The 23,028-nt window shown below is 43.7% G+C and overlaps 1 protein-coding gene across 2 annotated transcripts; it reads right to left on the minus strand.

Annotated features, from left to right (window-relative positions):
- Positions 1 to 414: 414 nt before the first annotated feature.
- LOC115136035 (beta-galactosidase-1-like protein 2) lies at positions 415 to 19,479 on the minus strand. Of its 2 annotated transcripts, none has more exons than XM_029671374.2 (19): positions 15,221 to 19,472; positions 14,598 to 14,783; positions 13,833 to 13,901; positions 13,174 to 13,269; positions 12,584 to 12,692; positions 12,367 to 12,459; positions 12,149 to 12,230; positions 11,956 to 12,020; positions 11,695 to 11,779; positions 8,186 to 8,323; positions 7,906 to 7,986; positions 7,602 to 7,708; positions 7,261 to 7,407; positions 7,004 to 7,075; positions 6,796 to 6,874; positions 6,605 to 6,692; positions 6,259 to 6,370; positions 1,550 to 1,666; positions 415 to 1,360 (listed from the first exon to the last, which is right to left on the minus strand). In XM_029671374.2, the coding sequence occupies exons 1-19, from the start codon at positions 15,310 to 15,312 to the stop codon at positions 1,274 to 1,276; spliced, it is 1,905 nt and encodes a 634-aa protein (XP_029527234.1). In that variant the 5' UTR covers positions 15,313 to 19,472; the 3' UTR covers positions 415 to 1,273. The 2 variants fall into 2 exon arrangements, 1 of the variants encoding a protein (XP_029527234.1); XR_010464921.1 differs by lacking the exon at positions 415 to 1,360 and adding an exon at positions 2,728 to 2,946 and having other exon boundaries at positions 1,580 to 1,666; positions 15,221 to 19,479.
- Positions 19,480 to 23,028: the final 3,549 nt, after the last annotated feature.

Genomic DNA, 23,028 nt, shown 5'->3' on the forward strand with positions numbered 1-23,028 from the left:
AAGGGGTCCTTGTCTGACTCGAGTCAGCATTGACTGAAATAATGATCTGGAGAGGACATGAACCCTTCCCACGTTCCACTGTAAAACACTGAACAGACACAGACAGCTACACTCCCTCAAATAACTAATTATGACACGTCTCATACACAGACACAGATAGGCGTGCACAGTGTACAGACATACAAATGCGTGTGCACAGACACACACATACATACATGCGTGATGCACACAGACTTTTGGTTGTTTGTTTTTTGTCCATTTGCACATGTTTACTGATCACATAACACTACTGATTGTATCAGCACTTTAAGATCAGGCTCTGCTGCCTATGTTCATTTTGGTGTGAAATGCTGTTTCACCTCCAACAGAAAATAGGTGAGGACGTTTGCCAGTGAAAACGTTTTATTTAAAAAATAAAAAATAAATGTTATAATGCTAGTCAATGCAATATTATTATTTCACAACACATACTACAGTCACAGGATACATGCCAGTAATAGTCTTCCCTTGATACAGTATGTCATTTTCTGACCAGTCTGGACCCCAAACGCCACTTATTGACCTTTGATTTGATATTCAAAGGTAAACAGAAGGAATACTTCTGCATTGTAAACTGCCACTGTAATATTTATATGTAAATACGATCATAAAAATGTACTTAGTATGTCAGCATCTCTTTGCTTTCCTTGTTTGACGTGGTTTATTATTCTTGTTGATATTGTAATTTCTGTTCAAAATCATAGCATTGGTTTAATTTTGTATTAATTAGTCCTATACAGTCCTGGTCTCAGGGAAGATACATTATTGAAGTGCCAAGCACATACAGCACACTAACTCATATTTGCCAATTTGATGAATACTAAAATAAAACTGCTGAAGCTCTTGTAGTCTATCAATCAGTGGTCAGATGATACAGGTATAACATTTTGTTTGGAAGCAAGGGTCACCAGAATGCTATCATTAACATGACATGCCATTTGTTATAACCAAAATACTTGTCATCATGACACATACAGACGTTGATGACTTGTTTAGCCAACACAATGATTCCAGTTGAAAATAGCTTTGTTTTTAGGCTGTGATATTTTGTTCTCGTTACTAGATTCAATACAAATCCAGTTTGGATGATATTTATGTCAATAAAATTATGAACAATATTGTATGGTGAGTTATCCCCATACAATCTACAGCATTTTGGGTCCCAGAGAAAAATTTAAAATAAGATCCATCCAGTATTATTGTTTATTAAAAGTACAGTAGCTTGGGAATGCAGTTACTGAATGTCCACAGCCATGCCCAGATCAGGAGTCTCTTCAAACGTGATTTTATAATCAGCTTCCTGCTCTTCAAACACAATGACCTGCATGATGATGATTATGATGTTGATGAAAATGAAGATGATGAAGAAACACATGAGGGTAACTGAACAAGACTGTAAGTAAACACAGCTTTGTGAACCTAAGACCAAGAACCTAAGAGCATGTATGATCTCTTTTAATGTCTTATTTTACCATAATGTTGCTGACTGAGTGCTTGTAGTGAGTCCTACCTGGTTTACTCCACTGTTGAGAAAAGGTCCTGGGAGGTAGAGTGTTTGCTGGGGGCCGATATACCAGTGGCGCCCCAGGTTCAAACCATTGATGAAGACTACCCCTTTGCCCCAGCCCTGCAAAGATTATTATAGGCATTACAAAATTATCAACATCATAACTTTACTGTCACCCCTTTAGTTTACGCCTCATAAATCATTAATGTGCTTGCTGAAAGCCACCTCAAACATACTACTTCAATACCATAAGTACTATCAACACATTTTTTTCAAGGGATTTTCTAGTTCATTCTTAGAAAATGTATCTATTTACAATTCACTTAGGAGGAATTCAGATTTGAGCTATGGGACTTTATTCCCTTTTTATGCACTTTTATCTTTATGCGTATTTTGACCTTGAACTTGTGTGTGAGAAAACGCGTGTGACAGCCAGCTATTGGTTTGTGGTGGAGATCTTAGAAATGTATGGCGGAGGTGAGTATACAGATACGCCGTATTCTGCCATGGTTTAATACCCTCATAATTTCACCCCTTTTACGCATGAGGAAACCATGAATAAGGTCGAGCACCGGTTGGTTCCAAGTGGAAAAACATCTGCTATAGAAATAACACCATTCTCCATGCGCTATAATGTAGAAATTGATAAGAGCCAGGTAATTGAGTTTGGAGAAGGGGATTGTAATTACAAATAGCATTTTTTTTAGATGATATGATATTTACTTATGATCGCTGGAGACAAATGTGAAACCAGTCATATGGAAGCAAACATTTCAACATGATATGTACAGTGCATTCAGAAAGTCTTTAGACCCCTTGACTTTTTCAACATTTTGTTGCATTACAGCCTTAAAATGTATTAAATTGTTTCCCCCCCTCATTAGTCTACAAAGCTAAAACTGTTTAAAAATAATAATAATAATGAAAAATGACATTTATATACAATAGCAATCAAAAGTTTGGACACACCTACTCATTCCAAGGGTGTTCTTTATTTTTTACTATTTTATACGTTGTAGAATAATAGTGAAGACATCAAAACTATGAAATAACATATAGAATCAAGTAGAAACCAAAAATGTGTTAAACAAATGAAAATATATTTCATATTCTTCAAAGTAGCTACCCTTTACCTTGATGACAGCTTTGCACACTCTTGGCATTCTGTCAACCAGCTTTACCTGGAATGCTTTCCCAAAAGTCTTGAAGGAGTTTCCACATATGCTGAGCACTTGTTGGCTGCTTTTCCTTCACCCTGCAGTCCAACTCATCCCAAACCATGTTAATTGAGTTGAGGTCAGGTGATTGTGGAGGGTGACAGGTCATTTGATGCAGCACTCCATCACTCTCCTTGGTCAAATAGCCCTTACACAGCCTGGAGGTGTGTTTTGGGCATTGTCCTGAAGAAAAACAAATAATAGTCCCACTAAGAGCAAAACAGATGGAATGGCGTATCGCTGCAGAATGCTGTGGTAGCCATACTGGTGAAGTGTGCCTTGAATTCTAAATAAATCACTGACAGTGTCACCAGCAAAGCAACCCCACACCATCACACCTCCTCCTCCATGGTTCACGATGGGAACCACACAAGCGGAGATCATCCGTTCACCTACTCTGCGTCTCACAAAGACATGGCGGTTGGAACCAAAAATCTCAAATTTGGACTAATCAGACCAAAGGACAGATTTCCACCAGTCTAATGTCCATTGCTCGTGTTTTTTGGCCAAAGCAAGTCTCTTCTTATTATTGGTATCCTTTAGTAGTGGTTTATTTGCAGAAATTCGAACATGAAGGCCTGATTCACGCAGTCTCTGAACAGTTGATGTTAAGATGTGTCTGTTACTTGAACTCTGTGAACTCTGTGAAGCATTAATTTGGGCTGCAATTTCTGAGGTGCAGTTAACTCTAATGAACTTATCTTCTGCAGCAGAGGTAACTCTTGGTCTTTCTTTCCTGTAGCGGTCCTCACGAGAGACAGTTTCATCATAGCGATGGTTTTTTGCAACTGCACTTGAAGAAACTGTCAAAGATCTTGAAATGTTCCTGACCTTCATGTCTTAAAGTTAAAAAATGTTGTTTCTCTTTGCTTATTTGAGCTGTTCTTGCCATAATATGGACATGATCTTTTACCAAATGGGGCTATCTTCTGTATACCATGCTTCACTGTGGGGATGGTGTTCTCAGGGTGATGTGAGCTGTTGGGTTTGCGCCAGACATAGTGTTTTTCTTGATGTCCAAAAAACTCTATTTAAGTCTCATCTGACCAGAGTACCCTCTTCCATATGTTTGGGGAGTCTCCCACATGCCTTTTGGCGAACACCAAACGTGTTTGCTTATTTTTTTCTTTAAGCAATGGATTTTTTCTGGACACTCTTAGGTAAAGCCCAGCTCTGTGGAGTGTGTGGTCTAAAGTGGTCCTATGGACAAATACTCAAATCGCCTCTGTGGAGCTTTGCAGCTCCTTCAGGGTTATATTTGATCTGTTTGTTTCCTCTCTGGTTAATGTCCTCTTTGCCTGGTCCATTAGTTTTGGTGGGCGGCTCTCTCTTGGTAGGTTTGCTGTGGTGCCATATTCTTTCCATTTTTTAATAATGGATTTAATGGTGCTCAGTGGGATGTTCAAAGTTTCAGATATTTTTTTATGGCCCAACATTGATCTGTACTACTCCACAACTTTGTCCCTGACCTGTTTGGAGAGCTTCTTGGTCTTCATAGTGCCGCTTGCTTGGTGGAGCCCCTTGCTTAGTGGTGTTGCAGACTCTGGGGCCTTTCAGAACAGGTGTATATATATTCTGAGATCATGTGATACTTAGATTGCACACAGGTGGACTTTATTTAACTAATCATGTGACTTCTGAAGGTAATTGGTTGCACCAGATCTTATTTAGGGGCTTCATAGCAAAGGGGGTGAATACATATGCACACACCACTTTTTTAGGGAGATAGGTAGACACTGTAGATAGATACTGTAGATAGATAGATACTGTAGGTAGATATGTAGATATGTAGACACTGTAGATAGATATATAGATAGATACTGTAGATAGATATATAGATTGATACTGTAGATATATATATAGATTGATACTGTAGATATATATATAGATAGATACTGTAGAAAGATATATAGATAGATATATAGATAGATACTGTAGATAGATATATAGATTGATACTGTAGGTAGATATATAGATAGATACTGTAGATATATATATATATATAGATACTGTAGATATATATAGAGATAGATACTGTAGAATCTACAGTATCTATCTCTATATATATCTACAGTATCTATATATATATATATATATCTACAGTATCTATCTATATATATATATCTACAGTATCTATCTACAGTGTAGATAGATACTGTAGATATATATATATAGATAGATACTGTAGATATATATATAGATTGATACTGTAGATCTATATAGATAGATCCTGTAGATAGAGCTCTGATCAGGCCCTACACCCAAACAAGGGCACTGCGTTCATCCACCCCTGGCCTGCTCGCCTCCCTACCACTGAGGAAGTACAGTTCCCGCTCAGCCCAGTCAAAACTGTTCGCTGCTCTGGCCCCCCAATGGTGGAACAAACTCCCTCACGACGCCAGGACAGCGGAGTCAATCACCACCTTCCGGAGACACCTGAAACCCCACCTCTTTAAGGAATACCTAGGATAGGATAAAGTAATCCTTCTCACCCCCTTAAAAGATTTAAGATGCACTATTGTAAAGTGGCTGTTCCACTGGATGTCATAAGGTGAATGCACCAATTTGTAAGTCGCTCTGGATAAGAGCGTCTGCTAAATGACTTAAATGTAAATGTATACCACCACTACCTTGTCACAACACAACTGATTGGCTCTCCAGGCACATTAAGAAGGAAAGATATTCCACAAATTAATTTTGAACAAGGCACACCTGTTAATTGAAATGGATTCCAGGTGACTACCTCATGAAGCTGGTTGAGTGAATGCCAAGAGTGTGCGAAGCTGTCATCAAGGCAAAGGGTGACTACTTTGAAGAATCTTAAATATAAAATATATTTAGATTTGTTTAACACATTTTTTGGTTACTACATGATTCCATATGTGTTATTTCATAGTGTTGATGTCTTGACTATTATTCTACAATAGAAAATAGTCAAATAAAGAAAACCCCTGGAATGAGTAGGTGTGTCCAAACTTTTGACTAGTACTGTAAGTATTTAGACCCATTACTCAGTACTTTGTTGAAGCACTTTTGGCAGCGATTACAGCCTCGAGTCTTCTTGGGTATGACGCTACAAGCTTGGCACACCCATATTTGAGGAGTTTCTACCATTCTTTTCTGCAGATCCTTTCAAGCCCTGAATATGCATATGTTTAGATGGCTTTCTTTCATTGATCCCTAATATTCTGAACCCGTTATCTCAATATATTATATTGAGTCTATAAAAAAAGTATCATTAATGGTACACCGTATTTAAAGGGATGGCTTTAGATAAATGTACTGAAAACACCATTGAATGAAAACTCCATGAGGAAATCTACTTGCCAGCAAGTGGGAGGTTTTTCTAAGTCTGAAAATCAGGCCCTTAATCACAAGACTTCCCTGCTCCACTTCCACGATAACAAACATACAATAGCATCAGAGAGAAGCACGCACACCATAACAAGTGTCACAGCCAAAGTATCACAGTATAATATGACTGTATTTACTCACTGGTAGCTTGACGAAGGTGTCACTTGGATAGCCGTAGGTAAACATTCTTCCCAGGAAGAATCCAGGGAAACTGGGAACGTGTGGAAGGGACATCCAAGGCGCCTGGTTGAGGCTGAAATAGATATTACTCAAGGTATAGTCACAAATATATTAACGCCACACTGTTTAATATGTACATGCATACCATCAAAGAGTGGGCCACCAACAGAAATGTGTTCCATGAAATGTTCACACGCAAACATGGGTTTACTTGATTGGTATCTGTAGTGCTCAAGCTCATAAAAATGACTTTTTATGAACTTGATTGTTTACAAGTACTACAAGTTGAAAATTTAAATATACAAACCTATCAATAAAGCTGGTTTTCATATCCAGACTGTATATCGTGAAGTCCCTCAAAGGACTGTTGTTCAATAGAATGTCACCTACGAGACCTAAAATACAACACAGACAATAAAAAGGCATCAAAGCTGAAAATAAGGACATTGTTATCGGTTTCTGCTACAGTAGAATAATATAGGCAAAATAGGTGTGCACCTTTGCGCTGTTTATCTAGAGCTTTCCCATAGTGAACTCGTCCACAGTTCTCAACCAGTAAGCTCAATGTCCGTTTCTCCTGTAGTTAGAATATTAAATCATTATTTGGCTCCATACTTTTTGTTGTTGACAATTATGAAAGTTTGAAAAGCTTGTAGGTACTATTTGGAAGTAGCTTCCAGTAGGCCTTGTGTTCATCTTGCAGTACCTTTCCATCAGGCACCGCTAGCTCCAGATTCTGATGCTTGAAAATGCCAATGTAGTGTCTGTCCACAAACACCTAAAAACAAACTTCATATCTGTCAAATAAATGCCTTCAAACGTGACTGTATTTTCCCAGCTTCTTTATCATAAGAGAATCATAATAGATTTCCACATTAACAGGACCATTTTAATAAAAACATGTGATAGAACTGTGTCATAAACTTTAACAAGACATCGTGTCTATAGGATGTGTAGACTCACCAGGGCTCTGTCCCGTACATTGTCTCCAGACTTGAGGGAGCCTCCGCTGGTTATAATGGTCTCATAGAGGGTATAGCCATAGGACTGGCCATTCCCACTGTTCACTGGGAGATTCTCCATGTTGACTGGGGTTGGTGATTTAAATGGCTAGAGAGACATAAAGAGCCACACTCACACACACACAGTCGTGAAGCGTAAGTTTGGTGTAGATCTGACCCATGCATACGCATACACACGCATACAGTACATACACACATACGCACATATGCACACAGAGGCACACACACACACAGACCGACCTACACATGGACCAGCACACACACACATATGCACACGCATACCTCCTCAGCGAAGGGCAAGGCGTCCCACAGAGAGAGGTGCTGGTACATGATGGCTGGCTCATACGTCTCCTTCCAACGCAGGGCTGGCATATCAGGGAGCTTCTCACCTCCGACACACAAGGACAAGGGAGTCATCAGACAGTGAGGTCACACACAATCTTCCAGACTCAGGTTACAGTAAAACTAACCCTGGATTTGAACATATTTTCAATGGGGATTCTCTATTGGTCTGGAAAACCAGCCCTTAAAGTTGACAAAAGTCGGGCTATTGAATTATTATTTTTACGTTTAGTGATCAACTTACTGTGGTACTGACTGAATAGATCCCTGAGAAGGTGATACTTTGGCGTGTATTCTCCCGATTCGGACAGAGGTGCATCATAATCTGGATAACATCAATCATCAGTCGGGGCAGGGAAGATCTCTTATGACATGTTGGTACACACTGCCACTCACTGGTGGCAATGTGTAATACAAGATATTACAATACAAAACTCATTTGTGAGAGGAAACTTCAAAACACATTGCCACTAGTGTAAATTGGAATGCTGCTAAAACCTGTAATAAATATCTGGATAAGATACCATAGCTTGTGATTAGTGCCTTGTAGATTGGGTTTGTCAGTGCTCCACTCATGAAGCCAAAGTTAGTCCCTCCGTGGAACATGTACAGGTTGATGGACATGCCGCGTCTCAGAATCTCCCGTACAGCAGAAACCATATCTGACGAACAAAGAGATCATTCATGTTCATCACAGATATCAAACAATTTAATAACTGACATTTTGGAGAAGCATGTTAATGTGGAAATGACAGGCACAAGAATATGTTCATGAATAGCAGCTTCAGAAAAACTACAGAATAAGCTAACGGAATATTAGTCATTTCACTGACTACTACTTTCAAATCATTGCGGAATCCTGCATATACTGGAAAGATGAAGGTAAACACATGGAAAGAGGTTCAGGTCTCCGGTAGCCTCTGGAACTGCCGATCTGCGGCCAACAAGGCAGAGTTCATCTCAGCCTAGGCCTCCCTCCAGTCCCTCGACTTCTTGGCTCTGACGGAAACATGGATCACCACAGACAACACCGCTACTCCTACTGTTCTCTCTTCGTCCGCCCACGTGCTCTCGCACACCCCGAGAGCTTCTGGTCAGCGGGGTGGTGGCACCGGGATCCTCATCTCTCCCAAGTGGTCATTCTCTCTTTCTCCCCTTACCCATCTGTCTATCGCCTCCTTTGAATTCCATGCTGTCACAGTTACTAGCCCTTTCAAGCTTAACATCCTTATCATTTATCGCCCTCCAGGTTCCCTCGGAGAGTTCATCAATGAGCTTGATGCCTTGATAAGCTCCTTTCCTGAGGACGGCTCACCTCTCACAGTTCTGGGCGACTTTAACCTCCCCACGTCTACCTTCGACTCATTCCTCTCTGCCTCCTTCTTTCCACTCCTCTCCTCTTTTGACCTCACCCTCTCACCTTCCCCCCCTACTCACAAGGCAGGCAATACGCTCGACCTCATCTTTACTAGATGCTGTTCCTCCACTAACCTCATTGCAACTCCCCTCCAAGTCTCCGACCACTACCTTGTATCCTTTTCCCTCTCGCTCTCATCCAACACTTCCCACACTGCCCCTACTCGGATGGTATCGCGCCGTCCCAACCTCCGCTCTCTCTCCCCCGCTACTCTCTCCTCTTCCATCCTATCATCTCTTCCCTCTGCTCAAACCTTCTCCAACCTATCTCCTGATTCTGCCTCCTCAACCCTCCTCTCCTCCCTTTCTGCATCCTTTGACTCTCTATGTCCCCTATCCTCCAGGCCGGCTCGGTCCTCCCCTCCCGCTCCGTGGCTCGGGACGACTCATTGCGAGCTCACAGAACAGGGCTCCGGGCAGCCGAGCGGAAATGGAGGAAAACTCGCCTCCCTGCGGACCTGGCATCCTTTCACTCCCTCCTCTCTACATTTTCCTCCTCTGTCTCTGCTGCTAAAGCCACTTTCTACCACTCTAAATTCCAAGCATCTGCCTCTAACCCTAGGAAGCTCTTTGCCACCTTCTCCTCCCTCTTGAATCCTCCTCCCCCTCCCCCTCCTCCCTCTCTGCAGATGACTTCGTCAACCATTTTGAAAAGAAGGTCGACGACATCCGATCCTCGTTTGCTAAGTCAAACGACACCGCTGGTTCTGCTCACACTGCCCTACCCTGTGCTCTGACCTCTTTCTCCCCTCTCTCTCCAGATGACATCTCGCGTCTTGTGACGGCCGGCCGCCCAACAACCTGCCCGCTTGACCCTATCCCCTCCTCTCTTCTCCAGACCATCTCCGGTGACCTTCTCCCTTACCTCACCTCGCTCATCAACTCATCCCTGACCGCTGGCTACGTCCCTCCCGTCTTCAAGAGAGCGAGAGTTGCACCCCTTCTGAAAAAACCTACACTCGATCCCTCCGATGTCAACAACTACAGACCAGTATCCCTTCTTTCTTTTCTCTCCAAAACTCTTGAACGTGCCGTCCTTGGCCAGCTCTCCCGCTATCTCTCAGAATGACCTTCTTGATCCAAATCAGTCAGGTTTCAAGACTAGTCATTCAACTGAGACTGCTCTTCTCTGTATCACGGAGGCGCTCCGCACTGCTAAAGCTAACTCTCTCTCCTCTGCTCTCATCCTTCTAGACCTATCGGCTGCCTTCGATACTGTGAACCATCAGATCCTCCTCTCCACCCTCTCCGAGTTGGGCATCTCCGGCGCGGCCCACGCTTGGATTGCGTCCTACCTGACAGGTCGCTCCTACCAGGTGGCGTGGCGAGAATCCGTCTCCTCACCACGTGCTCTCACCACTGGTGTCCCCAGGGCTCTGTTCTAGGCCCTCTCCTATTCTCGCTATACACCAAGTCACTTGGCTCTGTCATAACCTCACATGGTCTCTCCTATCATTGCTATGCAGACGACACACAATTAATCTTCTCCTTTCCCCCTTCTGACGACCAGGTGGCGAATCGCATCTCTGCATGTCTGGCAGACATATCAGTGTGGATGACGGATCATCACCTCAAGCTGAACCTCGGCAAGACGGAGCTGCTCTTCCTCCCGGGAAGGACTGCCCGTTCCATGATCTCGCCATCACGGTTGACAACTCCATTGTGTCCTCGTCCCAGAGCGCTAAGAACCTTGGCGTGATCCTGGACAACACCCTGTCGTTCTCAAATAACATCAAGGCGGTGGCCCGTTCCTGTAGGTTCATGCTCTACAACATCCGCAGAGTACGACCCTGCCTCACACAGGAAGCGGCGCAGGTCCTAATCCAGGCACTTGTCATCTCCCGTCTGGATTACTGCAACTCGCTGTTGGCTGGGCTCCCTGCCTGTGCCATTAAACCCCTACAACTCATCCAGAACGCCGCAGCCCGTCTGGTGTTCAACCTTCCCAAGTTCTCTCACGTCACCCCGCTCCTCCGCTCTCCACTGGCTTCCAGTTGAAGCTCGCATCCGCTACAAGACCATGGTGCTTGCCTACGGAGCTGTGAGGGGAACGGCACCTCAGTACCTCCAGGCTCTGATCAGGCCATACACCCAAACAAGGGCACTGCGTTCATCCACCTCTGGCCTGCTCGCCTCCCTACCACTGAGGAAGTACAGTTCCCGCTCAGCCCAGTCAAAACTGTTCGCTGCTCTGGCCCCCCCAATGGTGGAACAAACTCCCTCACGACGCCAGGACAGCGGAGTCAATCACCACCTTCCGGAGACACCTGAAACCCCACCTCTTTAAGGAATACCTAGGATAGGATAAAGTAATCCTTCTCCTCCCTCCCCCCCCCTTAAAAGACCTAGATGCACTATTGTAAAGTGGCTGTTCCACTGGATGTCATAAGGTGAAAGCACCAATTTGTAAGTCGCTCTGGATAAGAGCGTCTGCTAAATGACTTAAATGTAAATGTAAATGTTCAGGACAGGGAGAAATGGAGGGACATTTACATTACATTTACATTTAAGTCATTTAGCAGACGCTCTTATCCAGAGCGACTTACAAATTGGTGCGTTCACCTTATGACCACGACAAAGCCGAAGTAAGTAAGTAAGCTTAAAAATACAACCCTACCCTCTTGAGCGAGGACATGGTGGAGGTCTCCCCATGCATCAAACCAGCCTGTCCAGCACTCCATCACCATCATGGGGCTATTGGGCTGCCATGCATACATACACAGTCCACAACATACACATGATCAATACAGACTTGTGTCATTTTAAAACGTGGCCAATGTATAAATACTTTGCTGATCTTCCTAGTAACCTTTGCTAAGCATTTGTTGAAAATGTTCTAATATGAAGATGAGGAGCAAGTGGAGTGGATGAGACGTACCTGAATAGCATTCAAATACTTGATGTCCCCCTGATTTAGTTTCTGTAGATTCACTGTTCTGATTACTATAAGATAGGTTGGAATGAAAGGAATATACTGTAAAATGACAGCAGAACTTTGATCAGTGAATGTGGACACAAGGACGGTGTAAAATAAGGACTCTAAGTGCGTCAACTGTAATGATAAACTGTACCCCCCGTCACACCCCCTTCCTTTAATCCCTCATGGTTATCTGACGTCAGTAAGAGCTCATTGATTCCTCTGGACTGTAGAGCCTATGAAGAAACACAGTAGTGAGTACCAATACTGGACATGACCCATACATTATAAAACCTCATTGGATAATGCCATACATACCGTAATTACATTGTGTGTGTGTGTGTGTGTGTGTGTGTGTGTGTGTGTGATTACCTCCTTGATGAAAGGCATGTAAGTGTTATCCATTGCAAATGATCCATATTCATTTTCCAACTGTACAGCAATGATGGGCCCTCCTTTCTTGAACTGAAAAAAAACAAAAATACATTTTCAAATGATATAGGACAATTATACCACTAATGTATTCCCTAGCTATAGCTTTAGTTTTTGCTACAGCCAGGTTCTATTCGAATAGGAACCAAGTAATGACCTGTAGAGGAACCACTTTTGGAATGAGCTTGTCAAAGAACGTGTTGACTGCCTCAGCAAATCCTGGGTGAGTAGTCCTCAACCTCATACTCTCGTCACGAAGAAGCCAACTTAACCGAGGGAAGAAAAGAGAGTGGAAAAGTATTATTAGAACTGCCAGGGAGAAAGAGAATTGGGGGTGTTGTAGTCAGTGAAACTCACTGTTCATGAACTGTTGAGTCATATTCCCAGGAGGACAGAAAGGTAGAAGACAGCCAATCCACTCCTCCCTGGGGTATAGCATAAGTTGTTTACCCTGGTCCCCATGGTCGCATATTACAATCAAAATGGTACCTTGTGTTGCTAGATCAAGTGCCTCTGTGCAAAACACATTTACACGCTCCGACTTCCTTATTACATTTACTGAGGAATGTTGCCTCAGAGTAGACAATTCAACAGTAAAGTAGTGTAGGACAGAGTCTCCTATTCAAAATGGATGGCTCCGTTGCCCTCAATTTCACCAAACTCCAAATGCAGTGGTTTAAAAATGGAAGGTCAGACAGACAGATATACAGGCAAACATACAAATAGATAGACCGACAGCTGACTGACCTCGGTAGCCCTCCTAGGTCGAGCTCAGAGCAAATGTATGGCCCTGGACGCAGGATCACCCAGAGTCCTACCTCAGCAGCCAAGTTAATGTAGGCTCTGGGAAAACAAGGCACGATGAAGAGTTATAATCAGTCAGGTACACCACTTACTTCACTTCAACACCAGTGGCAAAAACAAACAGGGACATCACTCTGTACCAAAAATTGTCAGTACTTTTCAGATATAAAAATAAGTCCACTTCTGGACTGAGGTCTGATTTTGGAGTGTAAGTTTCACTTAAGCAACAGATTTGCAAATATTCTGTGAACCATAGACATATGAAATTGGTGTGAACCCAAGTCCCCTGGAAACATGATAAATCATGTGACCTGACCTCAGTGCCATTAATTGCACAGCAAGCGCTGTTGTTGTGGAGATGCATTGGATGTTGTCAGGATAGTGCATCTGCTACTCACTCCCATGAGCATGGCAGCTCGAGTAATAACAACACCTGATGCCAAAAGATGTAGAATGAAATTGCCAATACATTTCAGTCGTTTGAGTATTAATGCCAGGGGGATAAATAAGATGAAAGGCAATTGTTTGTGTTTGTATAGAGCAATGGAAAGCTGCAAACGTTCAACTGTAAATGGTGAAGAGGAGGAACAGGGGGTCCTTACTCTAAATCCAACTCTGTTTGAAAGTGGAAAACCCCTCTCTCTGGCTGATGTAAGCTCCATGGTACATATCTGCAAGATAAACAGAATGCTCCTCATTATCGCCCAACAAATGACCAGTCATGAACTATTACAACACACACACACACACACACACATAACATGCGCACACATGTATACTGATGCCACAGGCACACTGAACACACACACACACACACATGCATACTGATGCTACACACACACACTCACACAAACACTTTCACACTCACCACATATACTGCAGTTACTGTCTATTATCTATCCTGTTGCCTAGTCACTTTACCCCTACCTACTGTATATATGCATAGCTACATAAACAACCTTGTACCCCTGCACATCGACTCAGTACTGGTACTCCCTGTGTACAGACAAAGTTTTTTTTACTCATTATTGTTATTCGTTATTCACTTCCTCGGTTTACTATTTCAAATGTATTTATTTTTATCTTTACTTATGCATTGTTTGAAAAGGACCCGTAAGTAAGCATTTCACTGTTAGTCTACACATGTTGTTTACAAAGCGTGTGACAAATCAAATTTTATTTTATTTTATTAGTAACTATTGTACTGTAGGCTTAAGTTACGACCAAATTGGAACCCTATTCAGTATAGTGCACTACTCGGACCCATAGGACCCATAGGACTCTGGTCAAAAGTAGTGCTCTATGAATAGCATGCCATTTCAGATGGTCAAAGGTAGTGATTGCCTTAGTGGTTGTATGCTACCTACGTAGTGAGGGTGTTGATGCCACAAGCCTTCATTTTCATCAGGCGGTCTCTCCAGTAGGCTCTAGGGACCCGGAAGTAGTGGACGGATCCCCCCAGAATACGGAATGTTTCTCCCTCCAAGGTGAACTGGGACGAGTTGGCACTCAAACCTACTCTCCTGCTCATTCTCCTGCCTCCGGGCGCAGTACTAGGCAAGAATTGTCCGTGTCACATAGATTTGGGTCAATAAACATTGAACAATACAGGTCACCACACAAGTAGCACTCCTTTCTAGGCTACTCCAATTCATAGCCTTGTGCTTGGAGATTTTTTTTTATTTTTAGACCCCAAGTTTGCTGAAGTTCCAGATGGGACATAGTCCTCCAATCTTATAAATAGATAATATGGATAAAATAAGGTACTTTTGTGTTATCCACTATCAAGAAATGATATGCATGAAACCACACACAGTTGTATTCATCCTTTTTACATACTGGATAGAAAAGGGCACTGTGCAAAAGTCCAATACTTCAGAGTAGGGCTAATCATTGAAGTGAAGACAAAACATTTTTTCAGTCTATCAATTCATGCTCATAAAACATGCCATAGAATGAATAATAAGTCAAATATTATTATCTTACTTACCCCAGGTACCGGTACATGATGAAGCCAACAATGCTCAAACATAGAAGTGCATAACGTCTTTTGTGGGCTTTCCTTATTCTTAGAACAACCATCTGTTAAGCGTAAATATATATGTTAATCTGTTATCTGTTGATAGACGGTACTTACTTTATAGAAATGAAACCCTTTCCAATGACAAACACATCTAATGTGCTCGGATCTGCTGGGGAAAATGTAGCTAGGAGGATCACTGCAACTCCCTCAGGATAGATAGAGCATAGCCTATTAAGCATTGCACCGCCCAGAAAGGGTGTGTTTGTGCGATGGTGTGAGAGAGAGACTCTTTGAGACAAAATAAATACATTGAGACATTTCCACGTCATAAATTGATAGCCTATCGAAGCAAAATGCTGAAGAATTTAAAATATTAAAGTATTTATGGGACATTATTATTTCCATATTAGAAGCATGGTTGGGGTAATATAGTCAGTCGTCGGTGTGGTAAATGTTTGTAAGGTGAAGGAAGCATGGAGAGGTCAGCGATAGCCAGACTTGTTAAGTGGGCTAATTAACAGAAGTTGGGTTTGGAGGAGCGCCATCAGTGCGTGCTCTACAAGCAATGTAGTGGATGAAGGTGCAGCAAGAGCGTGGAGAACGGATAGATGTGTTTATACACAGCGAGGAAGATGAAGAGCCAAGTGTAATTGGGAAGATGAATGTTTAGGAAGAATGGCATCAGACATGATAAAGAAGAATCTGGACCAGTAGGAGTTACATTTTTGGAGAAAGTGGACCCTTGCCTTTTGGCTGATCTATTTGTGGTTTCAGGGTGGGTGAGAAAGGAGTTGGGAGCAGTTGAATCAGTGAAGGTAGCCTGTAGTGGACTTGTGATATTTGTTTGTGTTTCTTCTGAACAGAGGGAACAGGCTTGGGTTACGTAACTTGGGTCAATATCTGTTTCTTGCTTTGCTCTTAGGAACAGGGCATCATAGAAAGGAGTAGCGTTAAGTTTGGAGGTGGAGCAATTTAAGTTGAAAATTCCTGGTGTTTGTGATGCCCGCCGTTTGGTGCGACGTAGAACCGGTGGGGAGCGTAGTAAAACAGAGGAATCATTGTCAGCCCTTTAGAGTTTTACTACGCTCCCCACCGGTAACCCAAGCCTGTCAGAGCCTCTACCAGACAAAGTCATGTTAGGATATATCAGTTATCCTGTTAGAGTTTCATGGTCATGTTGCAGCAGTGTGTAGGAAGGAGATTCCAAGATGTGTGAATTGTGCAGGAGGGCATGGGACAGAGGTATAGTTTTGGTGGATAAAGTTGTGTGTCAATGGTAGGGGTGCTCATCTTGCCGGCGGATCGGCGGTGTAAGGTGCGAGAGAGGCAGGTTGATGTGGCCAGAGTCCGAATAGTGCAGAGGGTGTATGCTGAGGTAATGAAGAGAGTGGAGGAGGATGGGTCAAGGGTGAGGGATAGTAGTAGATTTGTGCCAGCACAGAGGGTTAGTGTTGGTATAATTTCATTTTTCCAATATGTTTTCATTAATTGAATTCACTTAGTCTATTTTATGAGAATTTGTAAGATTCTTATTTGTATAAAATAGACGGAGACCAGTCTTATCAAAAATAGATAATAGTATTTATTCTCGGAGCGCGCTGCCATGTAACCACGAACAACAGTTTATATACAAAATATGACGTCATTGGTTCTAGAATGATTCTCCTCCTCTCGACCAAGACAAAGCAGGTTTAAAAGTTCATTCCGACTACTAGCGCACACACATGACACACAATATAACTGAATTAACTCTTGACTCCTCATCATTATCCATCACCACTTAGCTGACAGTTCCAGTTAACGGAAAACCTGGGAAAGCACTCACTGCCTTATCTAAACATCCCAGGTCTAAGTTGTGTCGGTTCAACCATAGGTTAATGACCTTTTCTGCTTAGTTAAAAACCCCAACTTCCAATCTTCTCCAACCTGGCTGGAATGGTATTTATTTAATTTAATTACCCCCTGTTTCAGGCTCCACAATCCCTCACTTATGAATTCATATTGTTAATCAGATATAATAAAACAGAGCATAAGTTTACTTAGTTATAGTTCTATTTATAATGGGAATATTGTTTCGTCATTTATTCCTAAAAGTCCTAACAGTTAGGGCAACAAGTGAGTTATGCTTCAGTAAGGTTGGCTTCTTAGCGTTCATAGCAATGGTTATTAACTGTACCGCAGAAATGGAACGTAAATCACAGAGAATATATGTTGTGGTGGCAGCTGCAGAGAAGTATTTGGGTATACGAGATTTGAGCTTAGAGCAGGAGCTAATAGGGTCAAAGTAGTGGAATGGGTTAGTGGGGTTTTCATGAGTTTAGGTGGCAGCTGCAGAGAAGTACCTGGATGTATGCAATTTTAGGATTAGGGTTAGGGTAAATGGGGTGGTGATTTAAATTTTGATGAAATAGTGGTGTAGGGTTAGGTGGTGCATGTTTTTCCTTTTAGAAACAGGAATAATGAAGAGAATTTAATGTAGGTCAGCCGTGACTGGCCTCACACTTTAGTACAGAAGGTGGCGGTGTATGAACCTTTAAGTCAGATGCGATCCCAATCCCGAAGAAGAAGAAGAAGCAGGGTTCGAAAATGGTTGGGGAAAGATGGATGAAGAGTTTGAATCAAGCAGAGCGTTGAGCAAAGTTGGTGAAGATAAATGTTCTGAAAGGACAACAGTAGTTTCGAAAACTGGGGGAAAAAAAGGAAATAGTCTAAAATTGGAGTGGATGATACTTGTATGAATTATAATGAATCACTTCTTGTTGGGATGTGTTTATTGAGTAGGGGTGCATATGTGGAAGACCCGTTTTAGGTGTTGAAAATGGTGAAGTACTCTTTGGGAAAAGTGGAGTCTGTCAGAGTGACCAGGAGTGGTCTTATTTTGATTAATTGTATTTCTGAAGAACAGAGGAAGATTGCAGTGAGCCTCAAAAGAATCCGGACAACAGAAGGTTTGTGGTTTTAACTTCGCAGTAGAGCACCGGTCAAAGGAGTCATCTCAGGGGTGACGACGGATGTTCAGGTTAAATCCCTGAAGAGAATTCCTGGTGTGATTGGTGCCCGGCGTCTGACTCACTGGTTAAATGGAGAAAGAGAAGAAATGCTGTATGTCCTGTTTTTTTTTATAAAGAGCAAGTACCTACGCATGTGAAGCTTGGTTATGTAAGAGCTTTTGTCCCCAAACCATTGCAGTTGTAGAATTGTAAAGGATTTGGCCATGTTTCAAGTGTGTGCAGACAGACAGAGTATATTGAAGAACGGTGTGTAGAAGGACGACGGTGTTGCAATTGTGGTGGGGATCATGATCCCAATTACCTGAAGTGCCCTGTAAGGGTGACGGAGATTGAGGTGGCAAAAGTTAGAGCGGTCAATCGAATCTCCTATGTGGAGGCGATTAAAAGAATTGAGAAAACAATTGATGCTAGTAAAGACATGGTGGTGGACACACCACAGCCTGCAGTAAATGTTTGATATCCTGGGTGTTAAAAAGGTGGCCCGTCCTCCCAGGTTCCCCTTGAGCCTGTGTAGGGAACAGATTTGTGTTTTATTTATTTATTTATTTTTTAAAAAGTTGTTTGGTTTAGTTTATTTATATTTTGGTAGTTTGGTATTTTTTGTTTTATTTTCTTCCATATTTTGGAATCATGTTTCCATCCCGCACAGTAGGTGGCAGAATGCATATTAAATTGGGTGATCGCCAATATAGCATAGAATAAGAAGAAGAAGAAGAACCACCTGTTGGAACCTGGAGAGGCCACAATGTGGAAAGGTGGTGGAGGCGGATGCTGAAGTGGATTGTGAATCTAATGGTGGTAGAATGAAGGAGAATTGGAGTATTGTCCAAAAGAATGGAAACAGAGAAAAGTATTGTACAGTGCTGAGAATGTCTCTTCATATCTTGTAGGAGTGTGGTTTGTTACTTGAGCAGCAGCTGATCGAAATACCAATCTTGAAGAATCCATTTGAGCTATCCACACTGGTGGAGTGTGTTATGGGTAAAGTGAAGGCTGTGAGGATCACAAGAGGCGGGCTTGTTTTGATTTTTTGTACTTCTGCGGATCAGAAGGAACGTGTGCTGTGTCTCAACCGATTTGATAAGTTTGACGTGTTGTGTGTGTCTCTTTGGAACAGGGCACCCCTCAAGATGATAATATCTGACATGATGTTGAAGAGATTAAAAATATTCCTGCAGTGATTGATGCACATCGGATGAATCGTGTGGTGAATGATGATGAAGTGAAGAGTTTTTCTGTTCTTTTGTTTTTTGATTTGATGTTTCTCCCTACTAAAATGCAGTTGGGGTATATAAACTACACAGTCAGAGCATTTATCCCAAGACCAATGCAGTGGGATCACTGTAAAGCTTTTGGTCATTATTTCAAGTGTTTGCAGACGGGAGAAACCGAGATATCCAAGTTGTGGAAAACATCACATCATGTGTTATAAAAGTGATGAAAATGTGACATGTTGCGATTGTGGTGGGAACCATGAAGCCACGTCATTTCAATGCCCGACAAGGGTGAAAGAAAATGAGGTGGCCAAAGTTAGGCTTGTCCAGAGCATTTCATATGCAGCAGTTGTTTAAAGTGTTGATGGTTTGAATGGTGCTCCTGAAAAGTCCATGCTGGTGGATAGGCTTCACTACATGCTGCAGGGGTTTGCCTTTCACTAGCAGGACCTTGATATTTTTAAGAAGGTGGCCTTTATAGCTATGGTGATCGATGGCATTGCCAAGGTGGAGAGAAGGTGCAGGAAAAAAATACATTATTGTGGATGCGGCGGAGCATTTCCTGGGAGTGAAAGATTTGTCGGCGGAGGAACAGGGAATATTGTCACAAGCCGTACTCTCAGGCCCTAGCCTGAGAAGGAGATATGGAGAAGTGGGAGTTTTGTTTTGTTTTTGTCAATTTACTATTTTTATTTGGGTGGATTAAGTTAGTTTCCCTATCACGTATGGATTAGATTTTGTACCTTTTTTTTTTCAACCCGTCCAAATACACCTTTTGGGGTTGTAGTCCGCTATAAAAGCCACAGAAGAAGAAGAAAAAGAACAACAACAACAACAATAACAACATTGGCTACTAGGATGGTGGTTAGAAGAGAGTGCTTGTTTGAAATGGAAAAGCGTTGGGGTATCTTTTGATAAAGAATAACATCAAGACGAAGCAGCTGTTTTTTGTGCTGATTGTACGGAGATTGTGACAATCGGTTAAATGGCGTCCATTTGTCACGTTCTGACCTTAGTTCCTTTGATTTGTCTTTGTTTTAGTATGGTCAGGGCGTGAGTTGGGTGGGTGGTCTATGTTCCATTTTCTATGTTGTGTTTGCGTTTGGCCTGGTATGTTTCTCAATCAGAGGCAGGTGTCGTTAGTTGTCTCTGCTTGAGAATCATATTTAGGTAGCCTTTTCCCACTTGTGTTTCGTGGGTATTTTCTGTTCTGTGTTTGTATTTCACCGTTCTGGACTGTTTTCGTTTCGTTCTCGTGTTTTTTTGTTTTCGTTCGAGTATTCCTTTTCATTAAAAGATCATATTAACACCTACCACGCTGCACCTTGGTCCTCCTCTCTATCTCCCAACAACGAGCGTTACAGAAACACCCACCACCAAAGGACCAAGCAGCGTGGTAACAGGCAGCAGCAGCGGCCAAAATCTCAGGACTCCTGGACATGGGAGAAGATTTTGAACGGAGAATGACCCTGGGCTCAGGCTGGAGAATATCTCCGCCCCAAAGCAGAGTTGGAGGCAGCGAGAGCTGAGCGGCGGTGGTATGAGGAGGCAGCACGGCAGCGCGGTTGTAAGCCCGTGAGGCAGCCCCAAAAATGTCTTGGGGGCGGCACATGGGGAGTGTGGCGAAGTCAGGTAGGAGACCTGCACCAACTCCCCATGCTTACCGTGGAGAGAGAGGGACCGGGCAGGCAACGTGTTATGCCGTGAGGCGCACGGTGTCCCCGGTGTGCAGGCATAGCCCGGTGCGGTACATAGCAGCGCCTCGTATCGGCCGGGCTAGGTCGGGCATCGAGCCAGGTGCCATGAAGCCGGCTCAGCGCATCTGGTCTCCAGTGCGTCTCCTCGAGCCGGGGTACATGGCACCAGCCCTACGCATGATGTCCCCGGTTCGCCAGCACAACCCAGTGCGGGCTATTCCACCTCGCCGCACTGGCCTGGCTACGGGGAGCATCCAGCCAGGTAGGGTTGTGCAGGCTCGGTGCTCAAGACCTCCAGTGCGCCTTCACGGTCCGGTCTATCCGGTGCCACCTCCACGCACCAGCCCTCCCTACAAGTGCTCCCGCCTGTCCAGCGCTGCCAGAGCCTTCCTCCTGCCCAGCGCTGCCAGTCTCCCGTCTGTCCTGAGCTGCCAGAGTCTCCCGTCTGTCCTGAGCTGCCAGAGTCGACCGTCTGTCCTGAGCTGCCAGAGTCTCCCGTCTGTCCTGAGCTGCCAGGGTCTCCCGTCTGTCCTGAGCTGCCAGAGTCGCCCGTCTGTCCTGAGCTGCCAGAGTCGCCCGTCTGTCCTGAGCTGCCAGAGTCGCCCGTCTGTCCTGAGCTGCCAGAGTCGCCCGTCTGTCCTGAGCTGCCAGAGTTGCCCGTCAGTCAGGAGCTACCAGAGCCATTCGTCAGTCAGGAGCTGCCAGAGCCGCTCGTCAGCCAGGAGCTGCCAGAGCCGTCCGTCAGCCAAGAGCTGCCAGAGCCGTCCATCAGCCAGGAGCTGCCAGAGCCGTCCGTCAGCCAGGAGCTGCCGGAATCGCCCATCACTCCGGTGCTGCTGGAGTCGTCCTTCACTCCGGCGCTGCCGGAGTCTCCCGCCTGTCCGGTGCTGCCGGAATCTCCTGTCCATTCGGGATCCATTGCTAGGGTCCCCAGTCCGAGGACGGCGGCGAGGGTCGCCGCTCGAAAGAGGCCACGTAGGCAGTTGAGGAGGCGGACAAAGACTATGGTGGAGTGGGGTCCACGTCCCGCGCCAGAGCCGCCACCGTGGACAGACACCCACCCACCCTTTGGGGGGGGGTACTGTCATGGTCTGACCTTAGTTCCTTGGTTTTGTCTTTGTTTTAGTATGATCAGGGCGTGAGTTGGGTGGGTGGTCTATGTTCCGTTTTCTATGTTGTGTTTGCGTTTGGCCTGGTATGGTTCTCAATCAGAGGCAGGTGTCGTTAGTTGTCTCTGATTGAGAATCATACTTTTCCCACTTGTGTTTCGTGGGTGTTTATTTTCTGTTCTGTGTTTGTATTTCACCGTTCAGGACTGTTTTTGTTTCCTTCTCGTGTTTTGTTGTTTTCATTCGAGTATTCATTTTCATTAAAAGAGAATATGAATACTTACAACGCTGCACCTTGGTCCTCCTCTCTATCTCCCAACGATGAGCGTTACACCCTTGTAAAGGGACCGTTCAAAAGTTTTAGAAGACTTACTCATTCAAGGGTTTCAAGATGTTTAAATGTTCATAAATGACCAGCATGGTCAAATAATAGTAATCACAGTGAACAGGTCAGGGTTCCATAACCGCAGGCAGAACAGTTGAAACTGGAGCAGCAGCACGGCCAAGTGGACTGGGGACAACAAGGAGTCATCATGCCAGGTATTCCTGAGGCATGGTCCTAGAGCTCAGGTCCTCCGAGAGAGAGAAAGAAAGAGAGAGAATTAGAGAGAGCATACTTAAATTTACACAGGACACCGGATAAGACAGGAGAAATACTCCAGATAAAACATACTGACCCTAGCCCCTGACACATAAACTACTGCAGAACAAATACTGGAGGCTGAGACAGGAGGGGTCAGGAGA

This window comes from Oncorhynchus nerka, linkage group LG10, assembly GCF_034236695.1.
Source record: "Oncorhynchus nerka isolate Pitt River linkage group LG10, Oner_Uvic_2.0, whole genome shotgun sequence".
Classification (NCBI taxonomy): Eukaryota; Metazoa; Chordata; class Actinopteri; order Salmoniformes; family Salmonidae; genus Oncorhynchus; species Oncorhynchus nerka.